This window comes from Mustela nivalis (assembly GCF_964662115.1).
Source record: "Mustela nivalis genome assembly, chromosome: 3".
Classification (NCBI taxonomy): domain Eukaryota; kingdom Metazoa; phylum Chordata; class Mammalia; order Carnivora; family Mustelidae; genus Mustela; species Mustela nivalis.
Window position 1 is genome coordinate 109,346,479 of NC_139022.1, and position 23,364 is coordinate 109,369,842.

General features: G+C 56.9%; 1 protein-coding gene and 1 long non-coding RNA gene across 5 annotated transcripts in view; one reads left to right on the forward strand and one right to left on the reverse strand.

Annotated features, from left to right (window-relative positions):
• The window catches only part of TCF7 (transcription factor 7), a 33,974-nt gene extending 14,216 nt beyond the window's left edge, over positions 1-19,758 (reverse strand). For 2 of the 4 annotated variants that reach the window (XM_082725741.1, XM_082725740.1), the window contains exons 1-3: positions 19,286-19,740; positions 19,054-19,120; positions 18,425-18,549 (exon numbers count right to left, since the gene is read on the reverse strand). In XM_082725741.1, the coding sequence (XP_082581867.1) occupies positions 18,425-18,549; positions 19,054-19,120; positions 19,286-19,537 (444 nt within the window). In that variant the 5' untranslated portion in view covers positions 19,538-19,740. Of the gene's footprint in view, positions 1-18,424; positions 18,550-19,053; positions 19,121-19,285 lie in introns of all 4 variants that reach the window. The other 2 variants (XM_082725738.1, XM_082725739.1) reach the window with 2 other exon arrangements.
• Positions 19,425-21,709, forward strand: LOC309862180. Its single transcript, XR_014310333.1, has 3 exons — positions 19,425-19,538; positions 20,008-20,089; positions 20,225-21,709. It is a non-coding gene; the product is annotated as an uncharacterized lncRNA (long non-coding RNA).
• The last annotated feature ends 1,655 nt before the right edge of the window (positions 21,710-23,364 follow it).

Consider the following 23,364-nt stretch of genomic DNA (forward strand, 5'->3'; position numbering starts at 1 on the left):
TGCTATCCGCTGGAGGCCGTGGGATGGTCAGGGCTTTAGAGCAGGGCACTGAGGGCCTGGCCAGTCCTTCCCACGTTGATGCAGGCTGCCCCTGTGCCTCACTCCCCAGCCTCCTCATGTCTGTGCTGGTAGCCAGGGGGAACCATCTGGCGTAGGGCCCAGTGCCCCATACCCCCCTCAGCCAGTGGAACGTCCCGCTCCATGGCCTCAGCACAAGGCTGTCCCAGGGCCAGGCCGCCCAGACAAGGTGGGGTTGCCTGGGGCCTGGGATGTGTATGGGGAGCCCTATGACTGGAGCTGCCCCCTCTCCTCCCTCTGATACTGACTGCCCAACCTCCACAAGAAGGGGGCAGGCCTGGGTGGACTCTCCCCACCAGACCCTGAGTGTATGGGACGGCACAAGCTCCTCTCTCTCACCTGCGGGCAGGATGCCAAGCACGGAGCGGCCCCCTCAGTATTGCCCTTCACAGCGTGGTACAGTGCCTACACAAAAGACTCAACAGCAGCCCGGACTCCTTGTTCAGGACTTTGCCTCTGCCAGCACACCCCACTGCATACTCACACACACACACACGCACACACACACGCACGACAGGTCCAGGACTCGGAGACCCTGGGGCTGGGAGGCCGGGTCTGCCACAGCCTGAGCAGAAGCCATCCTTCCTGCTGGCATGTGGCTTTTCCTGCTCGGCACCCTTCCGTCTCAAAATCCAGTGTCCCAAAGGTGGTCATCATCTCTGGGATACGTTCATTAGCCCATGACTGGAAACTCCTCACTGTGCTGCCTCAGCATCGCTCCTCTTGTTGAAGAGCCTGGAGCTGGGAGGGGGGTCAAAAGGCAGGGTGGGACAGGAGGTGGTGGAAATAAGGGACCCCGGGGCAGGTCTCCTCTGCTCTGAGGTTGATCTGGGGCCTGGCTGGGCTGCCCTCCCTCACCCCCTCACCCCCCTACTTCCTGCAGGCTCAGGTGAAAAATAAACACAGTCGGCATTTTCCCTGCAGACCGCAGCGGTCTGCTTACAGGCCACGTGCACCCTGAGAGCCCTTGCCACCGCCAGCAGAGAAAACTCCCTCGCCTCTGACGGTTGACTCTGAAAACCCCCAAATGCTTGAGCACCACAACACTTTCCCAGCGAAGAAAGTTGCCGCTTCCTCTGGCCTCACGCGTGGGGGTGGGGAGTGCGTGAGGCCTGACCAGGCCTCCCAAGCTGGCCTCCCTGTGGCAGGGACTGTGCCAGGACACATGTCCCCTACCCCCTACCCACAGATTCTCCATTGATCACTACCAGCAAACACAGTCAGTCAGCGCATATCACTGAGCGCCTGGGTGCCAGGCCAAAAAGATGTTTCGGGATGAGGGAAAAGCATTTCCTAATGGTTAAGTGGGCGGCTACCATGTGGCAGGCGGAGTTCTGAGAGCCCTCCAGAGTGTAACTCCTAATAGGCAACAATGGCATATTCTCTTCATCTGACAGAAGAAGAAACTGAGGCACGCTGAGGCTGTACAGCTTGCCTGAGATCCCACAGTAAGTGGCAGAGCTGTGGTGCTGCACACCGTACAACAGAGGCCTATGGTTCTCAGGGACAGACCCAGGGGCGCAGGGTAGGGGGCCCCAGCCCACCCAGCTCCTTTCTCCTGGCTGCCTGCTCAGTTATCTGAGCCACTGCTTCCCTGACTCTCAAAATGCTTCGGCGGGTTCTAGGGCCCCTGGAATACAGTTCAGACCATACCACCTGCCTGCCTGCCTACCTGCCAGGACTGCTGGCACCATGAGCCCCTCTGATGGAGCTGGACCCACCAAAGGCCTCACTGCATGGTACCCCCACTCATCCTGGCACAGCCACGCAGGCCTGCCCCTCTCCTGCCCAGGTACCTAGCTCTTCTCTGCCTCGGAGCCTTCGCCCACTCCCTCCTCTGTCCCCTCGTAATTTTCCATGCTTCCTCCTGCTCTCTACATGCGTTGCTCCTCATTCTGACCTCAGTCTAAGGGTCCCTTCCTTGGAAAGGACTGTGACCTGGCTGGGGTCCCCCAAGGTAGCAGGCAGAACTGGCTTTTTAGTCATCTCCGCCTGTCTGGGTTCTGGACTTGGCACATCCACTAAGACTTGCTGAACAAAAGGCCTCCAGAATCCCTGGTGCCCCAGAACCTATGCCCGCCCCACCCCCCTCATCTGCATGGAGTACACTTCAGCCCCCTTCTTCCCTATGCTCCCAGTGCTGGAGATGGAGACACACCTGTGGGGATGAACCCACGGGAGGCAGATCCACACCTCGAGCCTCGTGTTCCCTCCAGGGCAGAGGCTGACTAGACAGAGAGGTGGGCTACTGGTCCAGTTACTGTTCTCTCGGCAGGTGCACAGAGGGGACCGTGCATACTGGAGATGTCACAGGTAACAAGCTATTCGTTAGCCATGCAGCCAAGTCCTCTATCAGGTCCGTACTGAGGGCCCTTGATGGGCTCTCGGGGTCTTCGGTGATGCCAGATGGCCACACTGTCTCCCCCACCCGCACACCCCCCATGCTCCGGGCACAGGGGCTGCTCATCCATCTGCCTCAAGAACTCTTCCCTGACTTGGCCTGGCCAATTCCCACCCATCTCACAGGCCTCATCATGAATGAGGTTTCCCCAGGAAGCCCTTCCTCCCCTCCCCGTGTGAGCAAGGGTTCCCTGCTGTGGCTCCCGACCACAGCACCAACCCTACTGTGCTGAGGCAACTATCCACTCATCTAGCTCCACTGCTTCCCGAGATCGGAGCAAGTACCCTACACTGTTTCTTTTACCTCAGTTAAAGCTGGGTCCTCAAGGCTGGGGAGGGGGGTCTCTAGCAGGGCTGGGGGGGTGTTCCCCACATGAGTCAGTGTTTGGGGAGGATGTGGCAGCACTGGACAGCACCCAGGCTTGAGCTGGGCACAAGATAACGGCAGTACTTGGGAGGCTGGGAAGAGCTGGGGCCACTGCTTGGAGTCAGGGACCTTCTGTCTGACATCTGACACCGCATGCTGCCTCCTACCCCCGCCCCCAATCTCTTCCTGCCTGCAATATTTTGGCAGTCAGAATACCCAGAAAGTCTAAACCAAGGCTGCTGCTAGTTCCTATGGAGCCTTTGTGCTAATTAGAAAAAGTACGTCTTCCTGTCGACAGACACCTGGGCCCACACGAGGGCATATGGCTGAGGGTGCACGAGTAGAGGCTGGGCCTTAGCTCCTTGGCCTGCTCCCCTGCAAAGTCCCACACACTGGCCATGCTCAGATGTCCCCTCCACTTCTCACTTCTCTTCTCTGCCTTGCCAAGAGCCAGGCTCCATCCAGGGCTTGGCCCCAAGCATCCACTGTGGCCTTGGTCAGTTCCTGCTGGCTCCTCTCTCACCTCTAGGGCCCACCAGGGAGTCCCACAGCCCCCCCAGACCCATGTCTGCAGCTGGCACCCACTGTCCAGCACCAGTGGTTGCCATAGAATCCAGCCAACTGCTGAGTGGGAAGCTCCCCCAAGGCCTGGGACACTGAGGGTCAGTTTCCAAGAAGAAAGCAAGCCCCCCAGACCTTCCAAACAGGACTTGTCCACATATCGATGGGGCCTTGATGTGTGGGTCCTGGCAGACCCTACCTCCACAGGCAGACCCTAGCAGGGCCCGTGCCATTTTATCCCCAGCCCCCACTCAGGGCCCTGCTGCCCAGGACATGGTGCTCTCCAGAGAACAGCCCGAAAGCTCCCCGCCCACAGCGTGCCGGACGCCTTGTGCCAGACACCCCCCACAGAGCATGGAGCCGTGGCCGTGTGGCTGGCCATGTGGCTGGCCGAGCTGGAGGACTGGGGGATGGGTGGACCACACCCCTGGGGACCGGGAGGCTTCGGTCCCACCTGCCAGCAGAGTACCATTGCCATGGTTGCACAGAGCCCTGCCAGGTGCGTGTGGCCAGTCTACCAGTGCCTGGTCTCAACATCAGATAACGGGGCCCTGCCACAGCAGAGGTGAGGACCAGAGTCCCTGCATGAGGCCCTGGCAAACCACAGGCCTGCTCTAGACCCAGCCTGGCCCCGAGGCTCCCTCTGAGCTAGCTGAACCTCACTGAGCTGAGTGGCCTGGCCCACAGCCTCCCGTGGTTTCTGTGCATTCGTTTACTTGTGTTTTCCTTCCTCCTCTTTGAGGTGAACGCCCCTCAGGACAGGATGTTTTTAGAGGAAAATAGACGCTTCCGGGAGCTGCTGCAGCCGAGCTGCTAGTTGATGCTACTGCCCCACGGTGTGGGGACTGTGCAGCTGCCCTGCCCTCCCCGCCCTCCCTGCCCAGGCAGTCCCCCTGCCAGTACCTCTCCTGGGACTGGCTGCTCAGGAGCCTGCCATGGGCCAAGTAGGCCAGCACCACCTCGGAGCTCAGCCTGCCTGTGGCTGGAGGGAAACCAGGGCTCTGCAGTGAGGGACCTGGGGAAGTTCAGAGATTTTGCTCCCCTAGGATTAAAGCCAACAGGCTCTGTAGGAAAGCCAGGAAGAAAAGAGCAGAGACAGAGTTAGAGAGAGCAGCCCCCGCCAGAAACAGCCAGAGCCCGGCAGAGCTCCACCGCCAACCAGCATCTGACTGGTCGTCCCTCGGCACTTTAAGGCATGGGCAGACCTTGCAGACAGGGAAAGCGAAGCCCAGAGAGGCTCAGCAACTTGCCCAAAGTCTCAGCACATAGAGACACATGTGGATTGGAATCCAGCCCCATGGGGTTCCTGGCCAGAGATCGTCGTCACTCAGGGGCAGACCTCACAGACTGGCTGGGAGCAGGGCCAGCATGGAGACCACACATGTGAAACCCAGGGCTCCCAGATTCCCCTTCCCTCACTCTGAGTTTCCCCACTCAGACCTCCAGCCCACCTGGGACCCAGGATCCCTGACGTTACTGGTTAACTCCCTGCCGAGAACCTTTCTTATGTCACTCACTGACGAGCAGCAGCGTGCCTCTGACCTTCAACTAACCTGCGTGAAGGGTGCCTCCACCCTGTCCTGGTGGGAGCGGACTCAGTTTCTCAGTCATCAACAACTAAAGGAAATGTGAGAGGTCATTCCTCCCTCAGGGTCTGGCCTGTGCTCACCCCTCCACACAAAAGGAGGGCTATGGACAGCCGCTGGCCACGGCAGTGGCTCTCACCAGGGCCTGTCTAGAAGGGCAAGCATGCTGCCTAGGACGAAGAGCCCAGAGAGCCCAGGCAGCACCTCAAAAGGCGGGGGGCTGTCAGAACCTCCAGGGTGGGTAGGGGAGAAGACTTGGAGATCTCAGCACTGCACTCCTGCCCCGATTAACAGGAGCCAGCTTTGCTCTGAGGAACAAAGACATGACGTGGGTCTCTGGTCTGTTGTCTCTACCAGCCCCAGGAGGACAGTCCTGCCCTGGGGCCATAGCAGAAAGCTCCCTTGGGTCTCACCCTTGTAGTTCCTGCCATTAGCTTCTGCCACCCTTGGGGCTCTGCCTGGACTGAGCCGAGCAGTTTATGCCAAAGGAAACAAGGGACAGGGCAGAAAGGAGCTGCTGCAGGCTTCACGACTCTCACCAAGCCCTTCAGGTTCACTGTCCGCAGACTAAGGAGTGCAGGACTGCTTCGGCTGCCACAGGGGCCCTCTGAAGACAGAGCCCCTCACGAGGTTGAGTCAGGGGGTTCCAAAAACCGCACAAGACAGCTCTTACAGATAGTTACCTGGTGTAATAGTGTAAAAATACACGGGAGAAGGGGAAATACCAAATTCCTTGGGAGGATGAGGAGTATAGAGGGAGGGGGTGGGGGTAGGGGTAGCCAAGGGGACCCAGCTAGGGCTATAAAACCCTTTTTTTTTTTTTTCCTTCCCAAGAAGGAATGGATAGGTATGTTGTCTAAGAGGCAAGGAAGCATGGCCGTAAGGGCAGGAAACACAGAAGCCTGGGTTCAAATCACTCCCCCAGCACTTAGAAGGACCTAAGGTCTCCCTAAGCCTTGGGCTCCCCATCTGCATAATGGTCCTATCTCATGGGGTTGATGTTGGAATTAAATTAATAAAGAACAAAAGAAAGAAAAAAGACAAAAGCAAGCACGTCCCTAACCCAGGCTTTTCAGGAAAGCAGGACTTTGTGCCAGGCTGGGTCCACTAGCCCTTGATTTCCTTTGGACTTCTGCCTGATTGCTATCAGGCCAGACTGCCGAGCTCTTGACGGGACTTCAGTGACCAGAGCCAGGGGAATGGAGGCCAGAAGAAGCCAGAAAAAATTACTCTTGAAATGCCCCAGCAGGATGTGCCCATGGTGGGATGGGTGGGAGGCAACCCAGTGACAAGGGACAGGACACACCCATGTGCGCAGACACCTCAGCTTCCTCAGTTAGGCTACTCCCAGTGACTCAGGACCTAGGACAACTTCTGGTCCAACCCCACATCACATGGAGGAAGGCACCTACTCCAGAAAGGCCCAACCCTGAGCGCCAAGCTAAGCAAGGACCAGAGCCATAAAGCAAAGTGTCCACGAAAAGACAGTGAATTTCACGCTTTCGTCAGGAATCAGACCTGACTGATCTTAAATGTTATTTGGAAACACTTACCAGGGCAGCATATATTCTGGAAACCCCTGCTTCCAACCACGAAACACAACCCCCGTGGTCCTAACAACCCTGACTTGTCAGATATCCAAGGAGGAAAGTATCCTGCCTTGACCCAGGCCCAGGGCCATGAGGTCATGCCTGTGAGGGGCACTGAGGGCCAAGTGTGTCCTTGGGGCCAGAGAACCCAGCTGGATGCAGCTCCCGAGCCCAGCGAGGGGGGTTCCACTCAGCGCTGAGGCCTGCAGTGCCCCCATCTCCACACATTGGAGAACAAAGTGGCAGAGCACTGAGGAGCATGGACCTGGGGGTAAAAGAGACCCAAATCTAAGCCCCAACTCCTCCGGGTCCCAGCACGTCCTTCACCTTTCTGAGCCTCAGCTTCCCTATCTGGAAAATGAGAGAGCAGTAACAGTCACCACTTTCTCAGCTTCCTGTAAGGGTCTCCATACTGGGACCGAAAGTCCTGGGCGCCGGCAAGCACTTGGGGAGTTCTTGACACAGGGACAGCTAAAGCTGCCGTTACTCCCTCAACCACGGTTTGCTGAGCACCTGCACTACGCCATGCCCTGTGCAGGGACTGAGAGGCCAGTGGGGGAGAGGACAGATGGGGCCTTGGTCCCGTAGGTCATCTCCAGCCCTTTCTGACCCAAACCACCATCCCTGGAACCCCACCACCACAGAGCCATCAACCCTCCTGGCCTTGGCAACCCCAGCTGCATGTGTCCCTACACCCTGCGGACTATGGTCGTCCCCGAGCTCCACCCATGGGGCTGCCCACCACAGCTGGGCGGCTCCCGCCTCCACAATGCTTCAAGCTGGCCAGCGAGCTGTGGGGTGGCTGCCGCAGCCTGGCACACACCAAGCAGCCGCCCTGCCTGGACCCTGGCTGGACCCAGCAGAGACCTCACTGCTGCTGCCACAAAGCTCTCTACAGGCTGTCTCTCAGCATCCCTGAGGGCCCACCCACCCTCTGCCTGCCTGGCCACTGGGCCAGCCACAGAGCCATCTGATTTGAATGAAACTTCAAACTTAATGACTTTCATGCTGGTTATTTAAAACGCAATGTAATTTTCTTAAACACCCTATTATTTCCTTTGATAGCTACAAAGCTTCCCCCAATCCCATAAGCATGTTTATTTTTAGGGAAAAGAGTGGTTTACAGTTGGTCACAGAGACCATAGGGAGAGGGAACCCACAGAAAGCAGGGCAAAGAGTCAACTCCAGCAGCCTGGAGATCTGCAGCTGCCCTGCCTTCCTGCTGGGCCCGGCCCTCCGCCGACACTGTGGGGCCTGGGCCGGCTCCCACCCTTCTCACGCCAGCACATCAGCCAGTGGCCCTCCCGTCCACCACCTGACAGTGGCCAATGCTCCCCCTCCACAGGGCCTGCTGTTCTCATCTGTAAGATGGTACCACTAGCTTCCCAGTGAGTGTCCCACAGACATTCCAGGCATGTATGGAACTGGGAGAAGGGTCCTGGGGCCACCAACACAGCCCCAGCTGCCTCCCTCCTGCTTCCTCCAGACATTCTGCCCTGGGTAAAGCCTTGGGGCCTGAAGCTTTGACCAGCTGGATGAGATCTGTGCCCAGATAAAGTGGCCCCAGGCAGGGGCTGCCCACACTGGAAGGGTGGGTCAGTGTGGCCCTGCCAGTCAGGGCTCCCTGTCAAGGGAGGTGGCCTGCTGGTGGGTGTGCGTGCAGAGGTCAGCTGAGCCCCACCAATGCGGGGCGTCCTCTGGGAGTGGCTATTTTTAGATCCTAGGCTTTCATGTGGCCAAATGATGTGGAGTTTACAAAGCATTGGTAATGCGTTTCAGATGGTGGCCCAGCAGACCAGGAGGCTGGGTCTCTACCCCCAGAGCCAGGTCAGAGTTAGTCAGAATGCCCTCAGCCTGGACTCCCATTACCTGTCCCCCTCCTCCCATCTTCCTTGCTTGATGGGAAAGCTGGCCTAGAGCAGTCCCGGCAAGGCCAGCAAGCACCCTCTGAGGCCCACCTGAGTGGCAGGTGTCTCCAGCCCACACTTCTTTGAACCTCAGAAATCTTTCCTGGCCAGGGAGCCCACTGAGATATAGAGAAGGAAACTGAGACCTAGAAAGGTTAAGAGATTTGCTTGAGATCACACAGCCAGGAGGGAAGGTGGCCATGTCCTTTGGCTTCCTGCCTTCAGGGGCAAACTGGGCTGTCTGGGAGGGGGAGATGTGCCAAACCTGGGTAGGCAGCCCACACATGGTGGGGAGGGGCAGCCCTAACTGCCAATCCCCAAAGCCCACTCTTCTTGGGGTGGGCCATGTCCTGCCTACCCATGCCTTAGCCATGCATTCGTCATTGAGAAGCAGAAGACAATGTGAGGCCCCAACAACTTTCCTGTCTCTGGAGAGAGAAATAATTGGCCCTCTTAATGGGAGGGGTAGAGGAAGCTTATTTGGCAGAATGTCTGCTTCCTCTGACCTCCAGGGAGTCCTGGTTAGGGAGTGGGCTATGGACAAAAGCTCTGTCACCAATCTTCCTCTGGGCTCTAAGACCATGTCTCTAGCAAAGCCCAGGCAGTCAGTCTCCACAGAACAAGCTCCACCGGCAGCCCCGCCACAGGAAAGGGCCAGACTCCCGCCCATCTTGGCCTTAGCCCAGGCCATGGCCCCCATCCAGCAGGGACTGACCCTCCATGCATGAGGGGACTGCGCCAAGGGGAGTTCAAGGTTCCAGCAGGACTGGAACAGGCCAAACCCTATGACCAGGACAGACCCACCCGGGACCCACCTGAGAGACTATGCATGCTAAGGCCACATCTTTTCAAGGGGGAGCGGTGGTGCCCAGGAGCAAAACCCAAGCATGCTGGATCTGTCAGTGTCGGGACCCGACTGCCTGAAAGAAGAAGCTGTCAATGTTCGAGGTTCTCAGAGACCCTGCCCAGACCAGAGTCCTGCTAAAGACAGAGCTGAGAAGAGGAGCTCTCTATGCCCTGGCCAAATCACCAGCGGACCAAGGGACCTGACCTCTGGGCCTCTGTTCCTCTCAGTCAACAGGAGGCCAAGACCCTGGGCTCATGACTCTAGAGAGAGAGACTGCGAGTCAAATGAAAATGCAAACATCCACCTCTGAGGCTCTGTTTCCTTGTGTCAGCCTTGTGTCAGCACACTGGGTCTCCCTTGCCCAAAGCCTACCCCCTCCCTTGGCCTTTCGCACTCCTCTTACCAGCTCGGGGCCTCCCAGCGTCCACTCTGCCCCAGCTGCTAGCCCTGTCTGCCTTCCCGTCCATGTCCAACTCATACCATCAGCCAATAGTCAATGCCTGGCCCTTCTTTTTTTTTTTTTTTTTTTTTTTAAAGATTTTATTTATTTGTCAGAGAGAGAGAGAGCACAGGCAGACAGAATGGCAGGCAGAGGCAGAGGGAGAAGCAGGCTCCCCGCCGAGCAAGGAGCCCGACGCGGGACTCAATCCCAGGATGCTGGGATCATGACCTGAGCCGAGGGCAGCTGCTTAACCAACTGAGCCACCCAGGTGTCCCCAGCCTGGCCCTTCTTGCTGCCAACACACTGCGTGTGCCCACCAGCCACTCCTGGGCTCTGGGACCAGTGCTGCCTGCATATCAAGGTCACATGCTGGGCCCTCCCTGCTGGCTCTTCTCCAGCCTCACTCATGCTCCTCATGGACCCCAGGCTTTGCAGTGCCCTTCCAATGACCAAGAACATACTCATTTCTGTTCTTCTCTGCTCAAACTGCCCCGCCCCCAGAGCGTTCTCCCACTTCACCTGCGCAGGGTTCGAGCTTGTCCTCTCAGGAAGCTCTTCTGGCCAACCAGAGGAGCTCCCTGCTCGGCGGGGAGCCTGCTTCTCCCTCTGCCTCTGCCTGCCATTCTGTCTGCCTGTGCTCTCTCTCTCTCTGACAAATAAATAAAATCTTTAAAAAAAAAAAAAAAAAAGAAGGGCCAGGCATTGACTATTGGCTGATGGTATGAGTTGGACATGGATGGGAAGGCAGACAGGGCTAGCAGCTGGGGCAGAGTGGACGCTGGGAGGCCCCGAGCTGGTAAGAGGAGTGCGAAAGGCCAAGGGAGGGGGTAGGCTTTGGGCAAGGGAGACCCAGTGTGCTGACACAAGGCTGACACAAGGAAACAGAGCCTCAGAGGTGGATGTTTGCATTTTCACCCAACCAGCCTCTCCTTCCTTGTTGCCTTTCATCCAACTTGGACAGAACCTTGAAGTTAACTGTGAGCCCCCAGGAGAGTCTCTGCCTCAAGAGGCTTGAGCTTGGTGGGGTAGAGACTATCACCCCTCTGTGCTGAGCCAAGGCCAAGCATGCAGGGGCTCAGAAAGGCCAAAAAGGGCCTGGAACCAGGATTCTAGATACAGCAGCCACTCTGTCACAGGCCAGCTGAGGCCCTGGCGCCACTGTGTTCCATGCTGCCACAGGGGAGCCAGCTAATGAGCTGAGGGGCAGCAGGTGAGGGGGCTGCATCCCAGCTCAGCTTCAGAAGCACCCCCCCGCCACCTAGCACAGCACCCTTTGCAGGAGAGCTCTTCACCCCGTGTTAGTAACCCGCCCCTCCCCCATATTTAATACTCATAGCATCGGCCGTGTACCAGGGACCCCACACACACTGCCTGCCCCAGGAACCCAAGGAGGTCAGAACCCTCCTTCTCGTTTCTAGTTGAGGAAACTCCGGCTTCCAGCAGTTAAGGAACTCATGCAGGGTCTCTCAGCCAAGGAGTGGCAGATACAGAATTTGAGGGTGAGTCTTCCAGACAATGCCTTCCCTTTCTGTGACTCTAAGGGGCCTTGGATAGGTCCCTTCCCTGACCTGGCCTCCTGTCCCCACTGGTAGAAGGAGGGTGGTTACCCAAAGATTTGTGCACTGTACTGTTGGGGAAGGGGGGGCCCTGTGACCTGATAAAACACCTGTTTCCTCCACCAGAGTCTTGTTTGTACACAGCGGCAGGAAGCAGCCAGTCACAAGGCGTGAGGGAGTGTCACTGTATGGCTTCAGGACCACAGGCACCGAGGAGCTCCTAGGGAGGCGGCAGCACCCCTGCCCCTCCCTGCAACTGGACCCACCCTCATCCAGCCTGACCTCAGCAGTCATTTGACTTGCAAGCAGGGCCCCCCTAGTCCATTCTCACCGCTCAGCTGAAACGCCTTTGCTGCAGGGGCAATGGGTAGGCTGTGGTCTTAGGAGACTCAGGAGACCCAAGAGGCCATGGGTCGCAAGCAGCCTCGGGGAGGCTGCCCTGAAGCCCGTCCCTCTTCTGCCCCACTCACACCTGCATCTCGGAGCACCTGGGGAGGGAGGCAGAACTACGGAAGTGGCTTAGTAAAACCCTAGGACAACTGGGTGAAGACTACCGGGCCTTGGTGACCAACGCAGGGCTCTGTCAGCCCCGCCAGCCCACTGAGCTAGAGGAGTGGGCAGCGGTCGGTAACTGCAGCCCCTGGGGACGGCGGCGGCAGGGGTCTGCAGGAGGAGCCTGCTTTGTGGTGCTCTCCTGGCCCTGAAAGGCAGCAAGATGGCACCATGAAAGTAAAGTCGCACCCTGGGGCCTGCAGATTTTCCAAATACCACAAGTCTTCCAAGTCAGGAAGGAATGCAAGTCAAAATAACTTTTAAGTCCCATTTCCCACCATGAACCTATTAAATGAACAACAGAAAAGAAGAAACTCCATGTTGGGACTTTGAGTGATTAGACACTGCAAGGAACCCACAGCAAACCGGCGCTGGAGGGGAGCAAAATGCTCTAACTATTGCTACCATTTTATTTTTAAGATTTTATTCTTTTATGTAATCCCTACCCCAGGTGTGGGGCTCACATGCACGACCCCAAGATCAAGAGTCTCATGCTCTACCCACCGAACCAGCCAGATACCCCCGATTTTTCCTGCCTTTTGACCTGGTAATTTTCCTTCAGCGTATTGCTCCAAGAAAATAATCAAAAAGGAAACTAAGGGGTGCCTGGGTGGCTCAGTGGGTTAAGCCGCTGCTTTCGGCTCAGGTCATGATCTCAGGGTCCTGGGATCGAGTCCCGCATCGGGCTCTCTGCTCAGCGGGGAGCCTGCTTCCTCCTCTCTCTCTCTCTCTGCCTGCCTCTCTGCCTACTTGTGATCTCTCTGTCAAATAAATAAATAAAATCTTAAAAAAAAAAAAAAAAAAGGAAACTAAGGAGTGATTTGTACATAGCATCATTCCCACTGGCAAGGAAGGCAAGCTGTGAGCAAACTAGAAGCTGCCTGAGGGATAACAAAGATGCTGTCGGTGGGCACCATCTGGGGGTGCAAATATGTACCCCCACACCAGGGGAAGAACTGGGGCAAGACATGACAGGGTGCAGGCACGGGTGACCATGTGAGCCAAGGTCTGAGAACGGTCTGGGTAACGTCTTACACAAAGGGCTTCTAGATGGCTGGGGAAGGGGGGCCTCCTTTCAGATGAGTCTTTGGGCATGGTAGGAGAGGATCTCAGGATGGACTGCGCAGTGAGGGCTCCCATCCTGGCTCCAAGAACAGTACTTCCCCCTCCCAAGAATTCCTAGGTGAGGTACGGGAGCAAAAAAGGGGCCCATACACAGGATGCCTGGGTGACTCGGTTGGTTGACTGTCTGAGTCCGGATTTCAGCTCAGGTCACGATCTCAGGGTCTTGGGATCCAGACCCATGTGGGGCTCCCTGCTCAGTGGGGAGTCTGCTTGAGATTCTCTCCTTCTCCCTTTGCCCCTCCCTCCGCTCGCTTGCTTACTCTTTCTCTTAGAATAAATAAACCTTAAAAAAAGAAAGAAAGAGGGACACCTGGGTGGCTCAGTTGGTTGGACGACTGCCTTCGGCTTAGGTCATGATCCTGGAGTCCCGGGATCAAGTCCCGCAACAGGCTCCCAGCTCCACAGGGAGTCTGCTTCTCTCTCTGACCTCCTCGCTCATGCTCTCTCTCACTGTCTCTCTCTCAAATAAAGAAAGAAAGAAAGAAAGAAAGAAGGAAAGTGGCCTATATACCTGTGCCCCTGTCCCAAGCTGGCCCCCAGGGCTCTGACCCCCAGGCCCCTGGGACCCAAAGTAGAGATATAACCCTCCAGATGGAAGTCTAACCACTGAGCCACCACTAGCCCCAGATGAGCCAGGAGAGCAAGGGAAAAGGGATCAATTATGGCCAAACCCCCACCTCCCAAGCCCAGGACATGCAGGCACTGCTGCCTCCACTCCACACTCCAGCTCTGGGAGGAGGGCTCACCACTCCCACTGTGTGAATGAGGAGACGAAGGTAGAGAGACACTTTGGACAAATGGGCTGCCTTTCGCCTCAGTACAACGAACGAGTGCATCATAAAGCAAGGCCACCCACTATGGCCTGGAGAACCAAGGTGGGTGATGCAGCAAAGGCCTGGGGGAATGATAGAGGGCCCCACTTGGATGTTCACAGGAGGTGTTTCTGGGTAAGTGATATTTGAATTCGGCCCTGAAGGACAAATGAGAAGGTGGCAGCTATCTGAGAGCTAGGGAAGAGAATTCCTAACTGAGAGAACAAGGGCAAAAGTCCTGAGGTGGAAAGAACAGGATGAGTGGGAAGCAGAGGGAGACAGTGCAGTAGCTGCTATTCAGGGAAAGAGGAAGAGTATGGTGCAGACAAGGGGGTGCTATCCGCAGGGCTGGCCCACCCAGGCACTAGGGCTGTGGTGAGTGGTTTGGACCTTACTCCCAGAGCAATGGAAAGCCACTGTGGGGTTTCAGCAGGCAAGAGAAGGGATCTTCTCTTGCTGGGCTGCTGTGGGGAGCCTGGGTTGGGGGTTAGGGCAGGGGTTTGGGGGAGAGATGCCAAGGTCAAGGCAGAGGGAGCCCCGAGGTGGCCGTTACTGCCTTCTGGGTGAGTGATGGCCGAGGCTGGGCTTTAGACGGAGACTAAAGTGGAGAAGTGGGAGATCTGGCGTGTTTGGAGGGGAGCCCGGTACTCTTTGTGCTCATGTGCTGGCCAAATCTGCACCTTCAGGAAGTTGCTTGGTGGACCCTCCTCCACAGCCCAGAGCCCACGTGGGGGCCAGCTCCACCCAGGATGCCCCAGCAGGGCTTTCTGTGACAGCACCCCTCCAACCAGGGCAGTCTGGTCATCTGTCTCCTCCACTCAGCCAGGCACTCCCAGAGGCAGAGGCTGGTTGTGATCTCTCGGGTGCCCGGCCTGATGCCAGACCCCTTCTAACAAGGTTCACTCCAACCAGGGCTGATGATCAACCCTCACTAACTGTCCCCAGCAACACCAGGCTGCTCCCTCTCTCTGAGGCTATGGAGGGCTGGGTGGGTGCATCTCTGCAGAGCTTCCCTGGACATGGTGGCTTGTGTCAGCAGCACTTCCTTCCTCTGCTCAAGTCTTGCTCATACGTGCACCTCCTGCTCCCCACAAGGGCTTGTTAGCACAGCCCTCATCTGACCTCAGACCCTGGAGTCTGGGAATGTGAGCTCAACGGCCTGGAACCCAACCATGAGTCCACTGCCTCCTGGGTTCCCCGACATTGGAACTGATGCCCAGGCCCATGGCTTGAGGGGCATGCACACACACTGGGACAGCTGCAGAGGTCAGGCCTAGGGAACGGCCCCAAGTCCCTGCAAGAGCCAAAAGGCTCAGTCTTTTCCTTTTTTTCAACTGAGATGTAATTTGCATATCATAAAATTTACTGTTAAAAGTATACAGTTCAGCGGTTTTAATGTATTCACAAGGTTGTGTACCCATCACCACCGTCTAATTCCAGAACACATTCATCACCCCAAAAAGGAACCCCTTACCCATTAGCAATCAACCCCCATTTCCATCTTCACTCAGCCCCTGGCAACCACTCATCTGTGCCCCATCTCTACAGATTTGCTTATTCTGGACATTTCATCTAAATGGCAAAAGGCTCAGCAGCCTTCCAGGTCATAGACTCCAAGTGGAGCCCACAGAAAGGACCCCAAGAGCAACCTGCCCTCATCTTTTTTTCTGAGAAGATCTGCGCCAGTCCGGCAGTCTCACCCATCCAAGAGTCTGAGTTTCCTAGGGAGCGATGCCTTATTCGTCCCAGAATTTCCTCAAAGTCAGGCCCAGGACAAGCTTACTGGCCCTTCTACTCCCACCCCCAATCTCAGAGCAAAACAGAACAAACAAAACAGAAACAAGGAGCGGCTACTGGTTGAGGCCGGGAACAGTCTGCAAGCCCACATTAGATGCCTCACAAACATCAGCCATGAAATAAACTTTGACCTAATTCTCCCTTCCCAAAACTGAGTTCACTAGAAGCCACGTACCAGAAAAGAAGCACCCTTTTAGGAAAAAAAAATCTTCCTCTACCCACTGGCAGCTGGCTGTGAGGTGGTCATTTGGTCCGCCGCCCCGGCAAGGTTTGAGTCTGCCCACTTAGAGACATCCAACATGGTAACCACATGGGCATGCCGCCCACAAGTGGGTAGAGGAGGACCCTGGCATGGGCTTTCCCCACTGTGTGGGGAGGTTAGGCGACTGGCCTTAAGAACACTTCAGCACAACTGTCGACTGCCTGGATTCTCTCAGAGAGGGCAAAGGGGGCCAGGGGCCTAGTTCCCCACAGGCAAGGGCGGGACAGCATGACATCTGTCCCCATAAAGAGGGGTTTAGGAAAGCAGAGCTTGGGAAGAAACCTCCAAAGGCAGTTTTTCCTCAAGGCCCTACAATGGACTTCAGACCCACTATAAGAGTATCTTTTCTGTTACATGTGCTCCCAAAACATGGAGTCAATCAAATTTGCGTTTTAAAACCAATAGTATTTTAAACATCCACACAACTTTTCAGGTTAATACAAGCAACTAGCCCCATTTGCTATTCACTTTTAACTATCAGGTTTGCTTAAAAGAGGCTCCCCTATATTCATGGACATCTTCCCCACCTGCTGTCACCCCAACTTAGGCCCCTGAATCTATCCTTGTCCCCAGCCCCACAGAACAGCTGGTTTCAGCACATGGAACATCAGCTCCAGAGCTTGTCCTCCTCCTCCAGTGTTTCCCAGAAGCCAGGCAGTGGGAGGCTGCAGCTGTGTGGGGAGTAGGGCAAGGGAATTTACCTCTATAGGAGACTGTAATATACAGAAAAGCCTCTGCTATAGCTTAAGAAAGATGCCCAAGTTGAAAAAACAAATGACACGGGCCAGGGTAATAGTGATGTTTCTGCCCTCACCCCCCACCCCAATCCTGACTGTTGGAGTTGGCCATCCATCCGCCTACACTATGACCGGTGTGAGCTTAAGGACACCAAATGGTCCCGTTACCACACCCTTAAAGAGAACGAGGCCCTCCCACTCTGGGCACTCTCCCACTGGCCCAGGCCATGAAAGGAACGCAGAAATCCTGCCTCTTCCCTGGACCGCTGTGGAATCACAAGAGCCTGGAGGGGAGCTGCCCCTCCTAGGACTGTTCTAGGGCCTAGGTCTTTCGTCTACTCAAGGCTGTCACGGTGACCCCAGCACCCTGTGCAAGCAACTCACCTGCTAGCAATTTGGCAGCACTGTGTTATATCAAGTTGGCCCAAAATCTAAGGGTTTAGACGTTCTAAGAAACCCAGGAAGCATCTATGCTTAGCATCCACTTGAGTAGGGCAGAGATCTCTGGGGAGAGGCTCTGCATCAGGTGGCAAGGTCAGAGGGCAACCCCTTGCCCCACAGACTTGAAAGAAGTGAGCACCTCATAGACAGAGCCACCCTAGAGCAGAAGAACCACTCAACCAACATGCTGCTTCTGCCTATGAGAAAACGTGGAGTCTAAGGGGCAAGGAGCTCATTCCTACAGTCAACAGTTAACCAAGTTTTCCATTCTGGGGTTTCTAGAGAGAAGCCTCAATCTGTCTTCTCACCTCCCAGCAGCTTCAGCATGAAAACAGCTTTCAGAAGCAACCCTCCTCCCTCCCGATCTGAAACAGCCTGGCAGTCATCCTCTTCCCTCAGAGGTGACCCCCCCCAACTAGCCATGTGAGCCTCCGCACTGGGCCTCCATTTTCAGCCACCAGAGTTCCCCAAACACTTGGTGTACTCCAGGTGCTCTAATCTCACCCTCGACTTAGGCCAGCTGAGGACAGTCTGAACCACTAATCTCAACTTTTTTTTAAGTGCAATTGTACTGCTCCAATGCACTCAAAATAGGCTCTTCACCCTTTAGATCATCTGTACCAATGAGGCAGAAAAGCATGGTTTGTAACAATCACGGAATCTTTTTGAAGCGCTTAAACATATTCAATTAGCGAAGTCATTAAACGGGCCCCTTACCCATACCACTGATTTGAAATACCTCTGCTAACCCTTCCCAGAGCTTATGAGAGAAAATCAGTCTCATAAAAGCCTGCTTTCTACACCTAGCGTTCAGTGGCTAGCCTAGCCCGGGGGGCTCGGGCTGGAGGCAGTCTGCTCTCCCGGGTCTTTCTCTGGCAAGGGGCTATTCATGACAATAAGGGGAGAGTGAGTACAGCCTGTTTCTCCTGCACAAGGAGGAGCTCTGAAACACACTAGCCTTTCTGCCCATTTCTCCAAACACCCAGGCTTGGAGCTTAGGCTGGGGGAGTAGGCAAACTACTAACTCCACAGCTAAGATCACCCTACCAACACTACCCAACAAATTCTGGGAAAAGACTCTACCCTGGCATTACCTAGCACCAGGACAAGGGCCTGCACCTGCTTGTGAGCAACTTAGGAAGACAAAAGCCAACAGCTGGAGAGAAGAGGGTGCCTAGGGTGGTCTCTCTCCTTCCTTCAGCAAAGTTCTCCTGGTTCAGATCCCACTGGGTGTGTATGGGAAAAAGCACCAGAACAGTTCTCATCTATCTTGTTCTAGGCAGAAGTCACTTGTTGCCCATGTCCCACATACCTGGTCAAGGAGGTAACAGGCACAAGGCCTGCCCGGCTGCCAGGGCCACTTACCAGCGGGGGCTGCGGCTGGGGGTGCTGCCCTGCTCCCGAGGGGGGAGGGTAGTGCATGAGCAGATTGAAGGCGGAGTAGACCGTGTCTTTGTACATGCCGCTGGCGCACTCCGGGGCCTTCAGGCCTGGAAAAACCACAGCTGGGTCAGACGTGCCCGACTGGGTGGCTCGGGCTGGAAGCAGTCTGCTCTCCAGAGAAAGAACTGCCGAGGGGTCCCGCTCACGTGTGTGACCGGAGAAGGCACGGGCCCCAGGTGCCTCTGTTCGGACGAAGGACCACGAGTTCAGGCCTCCCCTTGGCGGCCCCTACTTGACCCCCAGCCCGCCCTCTGGCCAAGGAACCTGGGCCAACGCTTTCTCCTGAAGGCTGGGGATTAGGCAGTCACCTGGGCAGGAGGGGAGGCGGAGATGGCGGGGGTCTGTTTACTCCTATAAAGGTCAGGGCACCGGAAGTGACTCGAGCCCAGCGGCGCCCGGGAAACCCGCCCCCAACTCCCCCCGCCCTGGCTTTGCAGCCTCCTTGATCTGCCGTGGGGGGTGGCCCTCCGGTGCCCCCAACCCCGTCCTCGGAGGCCCCCCTGTCCCACCCGGACCCTTAGCGGGTGGAGGGGAGGCGGGCCGAAACTCACCGTCCTCCAGAGACTCTGGAAGTTTGTCCGGGAAAAGTCTCTGCGAAGCGTGCTCCCGTCCGAGCGCCTGCGGGGAGATCCAGAGGGGCTGTGAGGGGCGCCGCGCTCGCGGCCCGCGGCAGGAGGGGTCTGAGGGATGGGTACCCCGGGGGCCCGGGAGGGCGGGGCGGGGCCGGCCGGGCGCGGGGAACGGCGGGCGCGGGAGAGGCGCGGGGCACCGGCCGGCGCTCACCTCACCCCCGACCTCCGCCTCGTCGCTGGCCCCGGTGCCGGCCCCCGGGACCCCCGCGCCGCCCGCCGCGCCCTCGGACTCATTGACCAACGACGACTTGAGCTCGGCCAGGTCGCGCTCGGGGCCCGCGGCGCTGTCGCGACTCTTGTCGTCCTGCTCCTCGCCCTCGTCCTGGAAGGCCAGCAGTTCGTCAGGCGCGCCCAGGTCGTCGCCCCCGCCCGCGCCGCCCCCGCCGGAGTCCAGCTGCGGCATGGTGCGCTCCGCCCGCCGGGGAGCGGGGCGCGGGGCGCGGGAGTTCGGGGCGCGGAACCGGCCCGGCAGGCGGCGAGCCCGGAGTCCGGACCTCCGAGCCCGAAGCACGGCGGGCGGAGCGCGGGCTGACTCCGCCTGGGCGGGCTGCGGGCGCGGGGCGCGGGCGCCAGGCTGAGCGGCTCCTGGAGCTGGCGGGTCCGAACATCAAAGGCGCCGCGGGCCCAGTGCGGGGGGCGGGGCGGGAACGCCGGGGGCGGGTCCTATGGGTGGGCGGGGGCCAAAGTCGCCCCGCCCAGCCCCTCCTCTCCCGGGAGAGGCTGGGACGCGAGCAGCGCGCACGATCTTAAAGGGCTCGCTCTCCCCGGCGTCACTCTGGCGTCCGGACCTTTCTTCCGAAATGTGGGAACTCTAAAGGAGACTCCTCACCCAGCTTCCTCACCTACAATAAGGGATTCCCGCTCTGCACCCAGGTTCTCCCCCAAGTGCCGAGGGACCGGATCCCCTAGGCCCTGCAGCGGGAGCTGGAACGCAAGCCAAGGTGTAATTGCGTCGGTGAGCCAGCCAGTGTGTCCAGGGCTTGAAACGGGGCTTCCTGGAGGTGGGAGGCTGTTCGAGACTGCGCGAACCCCGGCTTTCAGGGTTAGGATTCCTCAAATTCCCGTTCTCTGTCCTGTTCTCCAACCCTAGGCCGGTCTGGGACCTCCTTCCAGGCAGCCCAGATACAACCCGAACACGAGCATATTCCCCTCGCACATTTATGGAATGCCTGTTGCATGCGGGGCTCCTGCACCACATATGTGACATGCCTCTCAGCCCTGTGGCATCTCTGAGGCGCGAACAGAGCCAAGAGAACAAGGAGGAAGGATCCCCCAAACCCCGTGAGGATCCTTCAGCCACCCACCCCCTCCTTCCCTCCCTCCCTCCCAACTCAGTTCTAAGCCTAGAACCTGGGGCCCAGGGATGCGAGGCTTTGGGCGGACACGTGGGCCGCCGGATTCCGACGAGGTGTGGATCATCAGAAGCAAGTCAACACGGGAAGTCGCATTCCCATGGAGCCAATGGACTCGGAGCCTGACGCCCGCGGACTCTCGCAAGATCCAGGTTGCGGGCTCCATTAGGGTCAGAGGAGAGCGGGAACATGCGCCAGCTTCCGTCATGTCTACAATGCACCCGGGGCCGTGTCCACGCAGGCCTCCACAGCACGCTTGGCCTCGGCTCCACCAGTGTATCTGCGAAAGACACACGTCCTTTAGAGTCGCGGTGCAGTGAACCGCAGCCCCGCAGCTGGTTTCTGAGTTGGATTCAGTGTAGACTTCCCCATCTCTCCTTAGAGCACAGAGACAGAGGGTATTTGAGAAGGAGGGTGTCTTGGACGCCTCTCCTGCTCGGAGACCCACGGGACCCCTGGCAGCGGCGCAAAGCCGGGCCGGAAGAGGGCCGCACCGCCCCTCCCGGTCCGGGCCCAGCCTGGCTGGCTGCGGATCAAAGAACCAGGGCCGTCCTTCTCCGAGTTCAGATCCTATCTGCGGCCGCTCAGCGGGGCGGCTGGGCCTCCTACTGCATGGCTGGAGTGCCCACTTTTCCTCCCTTCCGGGGGCTGGGGGTGGGGATTCCTAGTGCTCAGTTCGGCGATGGAGATGTGGAGAAAAGCCTGCCCATTAGGTTCCCCTAGTTTCCGTTTCTGGGTGTGAGCTTGCTGCTGAGTCTCACTTTGTCCCCACTGGGGATCCCCAACAAATCTTAGCCTGGTAGAAAGGGGAAAAGGCATAGGAGGAGGGGCTCATGCCCTCCCCCTCCTCAGCCCTTGAGGTTGTAAGATCTAACTGAGCACGAGCCTCCTCTGGGGAAGCTGAATAGGAAGATGGATCTGCCTAACTCAAAGGATTTGGGTGACCCTGCTAAACTGGGGTCCCTTTCAGGGTGACCCCAGCTTAGCAGGAGCCTCCTCCAGGACAAAGGTCCCCAGACCCATGAGTGGACACAGGACAGTGGCAGCCCACGGAGAGAGGAGAGAAGTCAGGGCAACAGTGAGGTGGTTTGTTCTTCTCAATAAGGCTGAATTTTTTCAGCTTAAAGTATTAGCGTTTAATCAGAGATTATGGATTTTCTGCTTTATTGGGGTAAAAACAGCCTTTCTTTACTAAAATAAAGGTGGAGATTGATTTTTTAAAACGTCCTTATTTGGCAGAAGAAAACCTTGTCTCTCTCCCACCCCAAAATCTCTTTGAACATTTTATAGGGTTGTGGAATCCCAAAGTCTGGGAACCACTACCCTACAGGATCGTGTCCTACTGGGTGGAAACAGGGGAGGAGGCAGGTGAGCAGGGAGAATAAGGGTGTGAGGAAGGAGAGGTAAGGGAGGGAGAAACAAGCTGAGTATCAGATATCTATAGCCACACTGAAATCAGCTTGAATGTCTACTAGGGAGAATCACCTATGTACCTAACCCAGGGATCAGGCTGTGGAGAGAGGGGAGGCAGTGGTGGAGTTCCTGTTCTCCAAAAGGCATTGTCTGTTTGAGAAGCTGAGAAATTATGAGAGCCAAGTTTGTCGGTTATTAGTCTATGCAGACCATGGGCAGAAGGAGCTCAGAAGGAGATATGGTGGAATCAATGCGGCTGGAGTGACAGATGGGCTTCCTGGAGGAGGCAGACTTCATCTGGAACGGGAAGGCTCTGTAAAGTTTGGCGAGATACAGAGGAAAAAGAGCTCAGGCTTGTCTACCAAAGGCAGGCGTGGCCCAGCAGCAGCATTCCATCATGACCTCTAAAATTCCAGAAGGGGGGTTCTTACCTGCTTTGTGGTCTCTGCAGACAAATAGTGACAAATGAGCTGTGACTAATAGAGTCCTGACTTTCTGAGTGGCTCATGTTGCTTGGAGGGACCACCAGGAGGATTGGGGAATCTCTCTGGTTGGTTTGTGTAGGGTAGCCCAGAGCCTCTCCCTGTAGTCAGACCTCGGTCTGTGCCATCTCTGGGCCCACCCTAAAGAGGTAGACTGGTGCTCTGGGTACCAACTCAGATCCCATACAGTCACAATGGCCCTGGGGTTCCCCCACAGGGTGGTGAGTGGGATCTACTGTGACTGCCCCTCCAGATGTGACCCGGCAGTTTCAGGTTGAGGGCCCGAATATTCTGCAGGGAGGCCCAGGAGTCTTCTGCACCCCTGAAGTTCAGGTCAGAGCTAAATATTTTTTTTTTTTTTTGGAAGATTTGTTTATTTGAGAGAGAGTGGGTGCACACACACATGGGCATAGGCATGTGCAAGTGGGAGGAGGGGCAGAGGGAGAGAATCTTCGAACAGCCTCCCCGCCTAGTGTGGAGCCAGTCAGGACCTCCTGATTCCTGGGGCTCAACCTCATGACCCATGAGATCATGACCTGAGCTAAAACCAAGAGCTGGACCCTTAACTGACTGAATCACCCAGGTGCCCCCAGGGCTGACAAGTTAATGAGGCTTCATCTTCCTGCACATGAGCCACCAGCAGACATGTGGTGTCCTTCAAGTCTGGACATGGGACAAAGACAGAGCTCACAGGGGTGGAGGGTCTGACCAAGGATTGAGCTCCAGCCTTGGATTTAGGCAGACGTATCTGAGTTTGTATCACTGCCCTACCATTTGCTAGCTGGGGGATTTCAGACAAACCACCCACCCTCTCTGAGCCTCAGCTTTCTCCTGGGTAAAGTGGGAGTATCACTCCCCAAGGCTGCCTGGCACTGCGGGAGTGATCTGGAGAGGATTTCCATAGCCTAGGAAAGAGTTTAGCTCAAGGCCTGGCACATTCCAAGCTCTCTAATAAATGGGTAGTCTTGAGCTGGTTTTCGGAA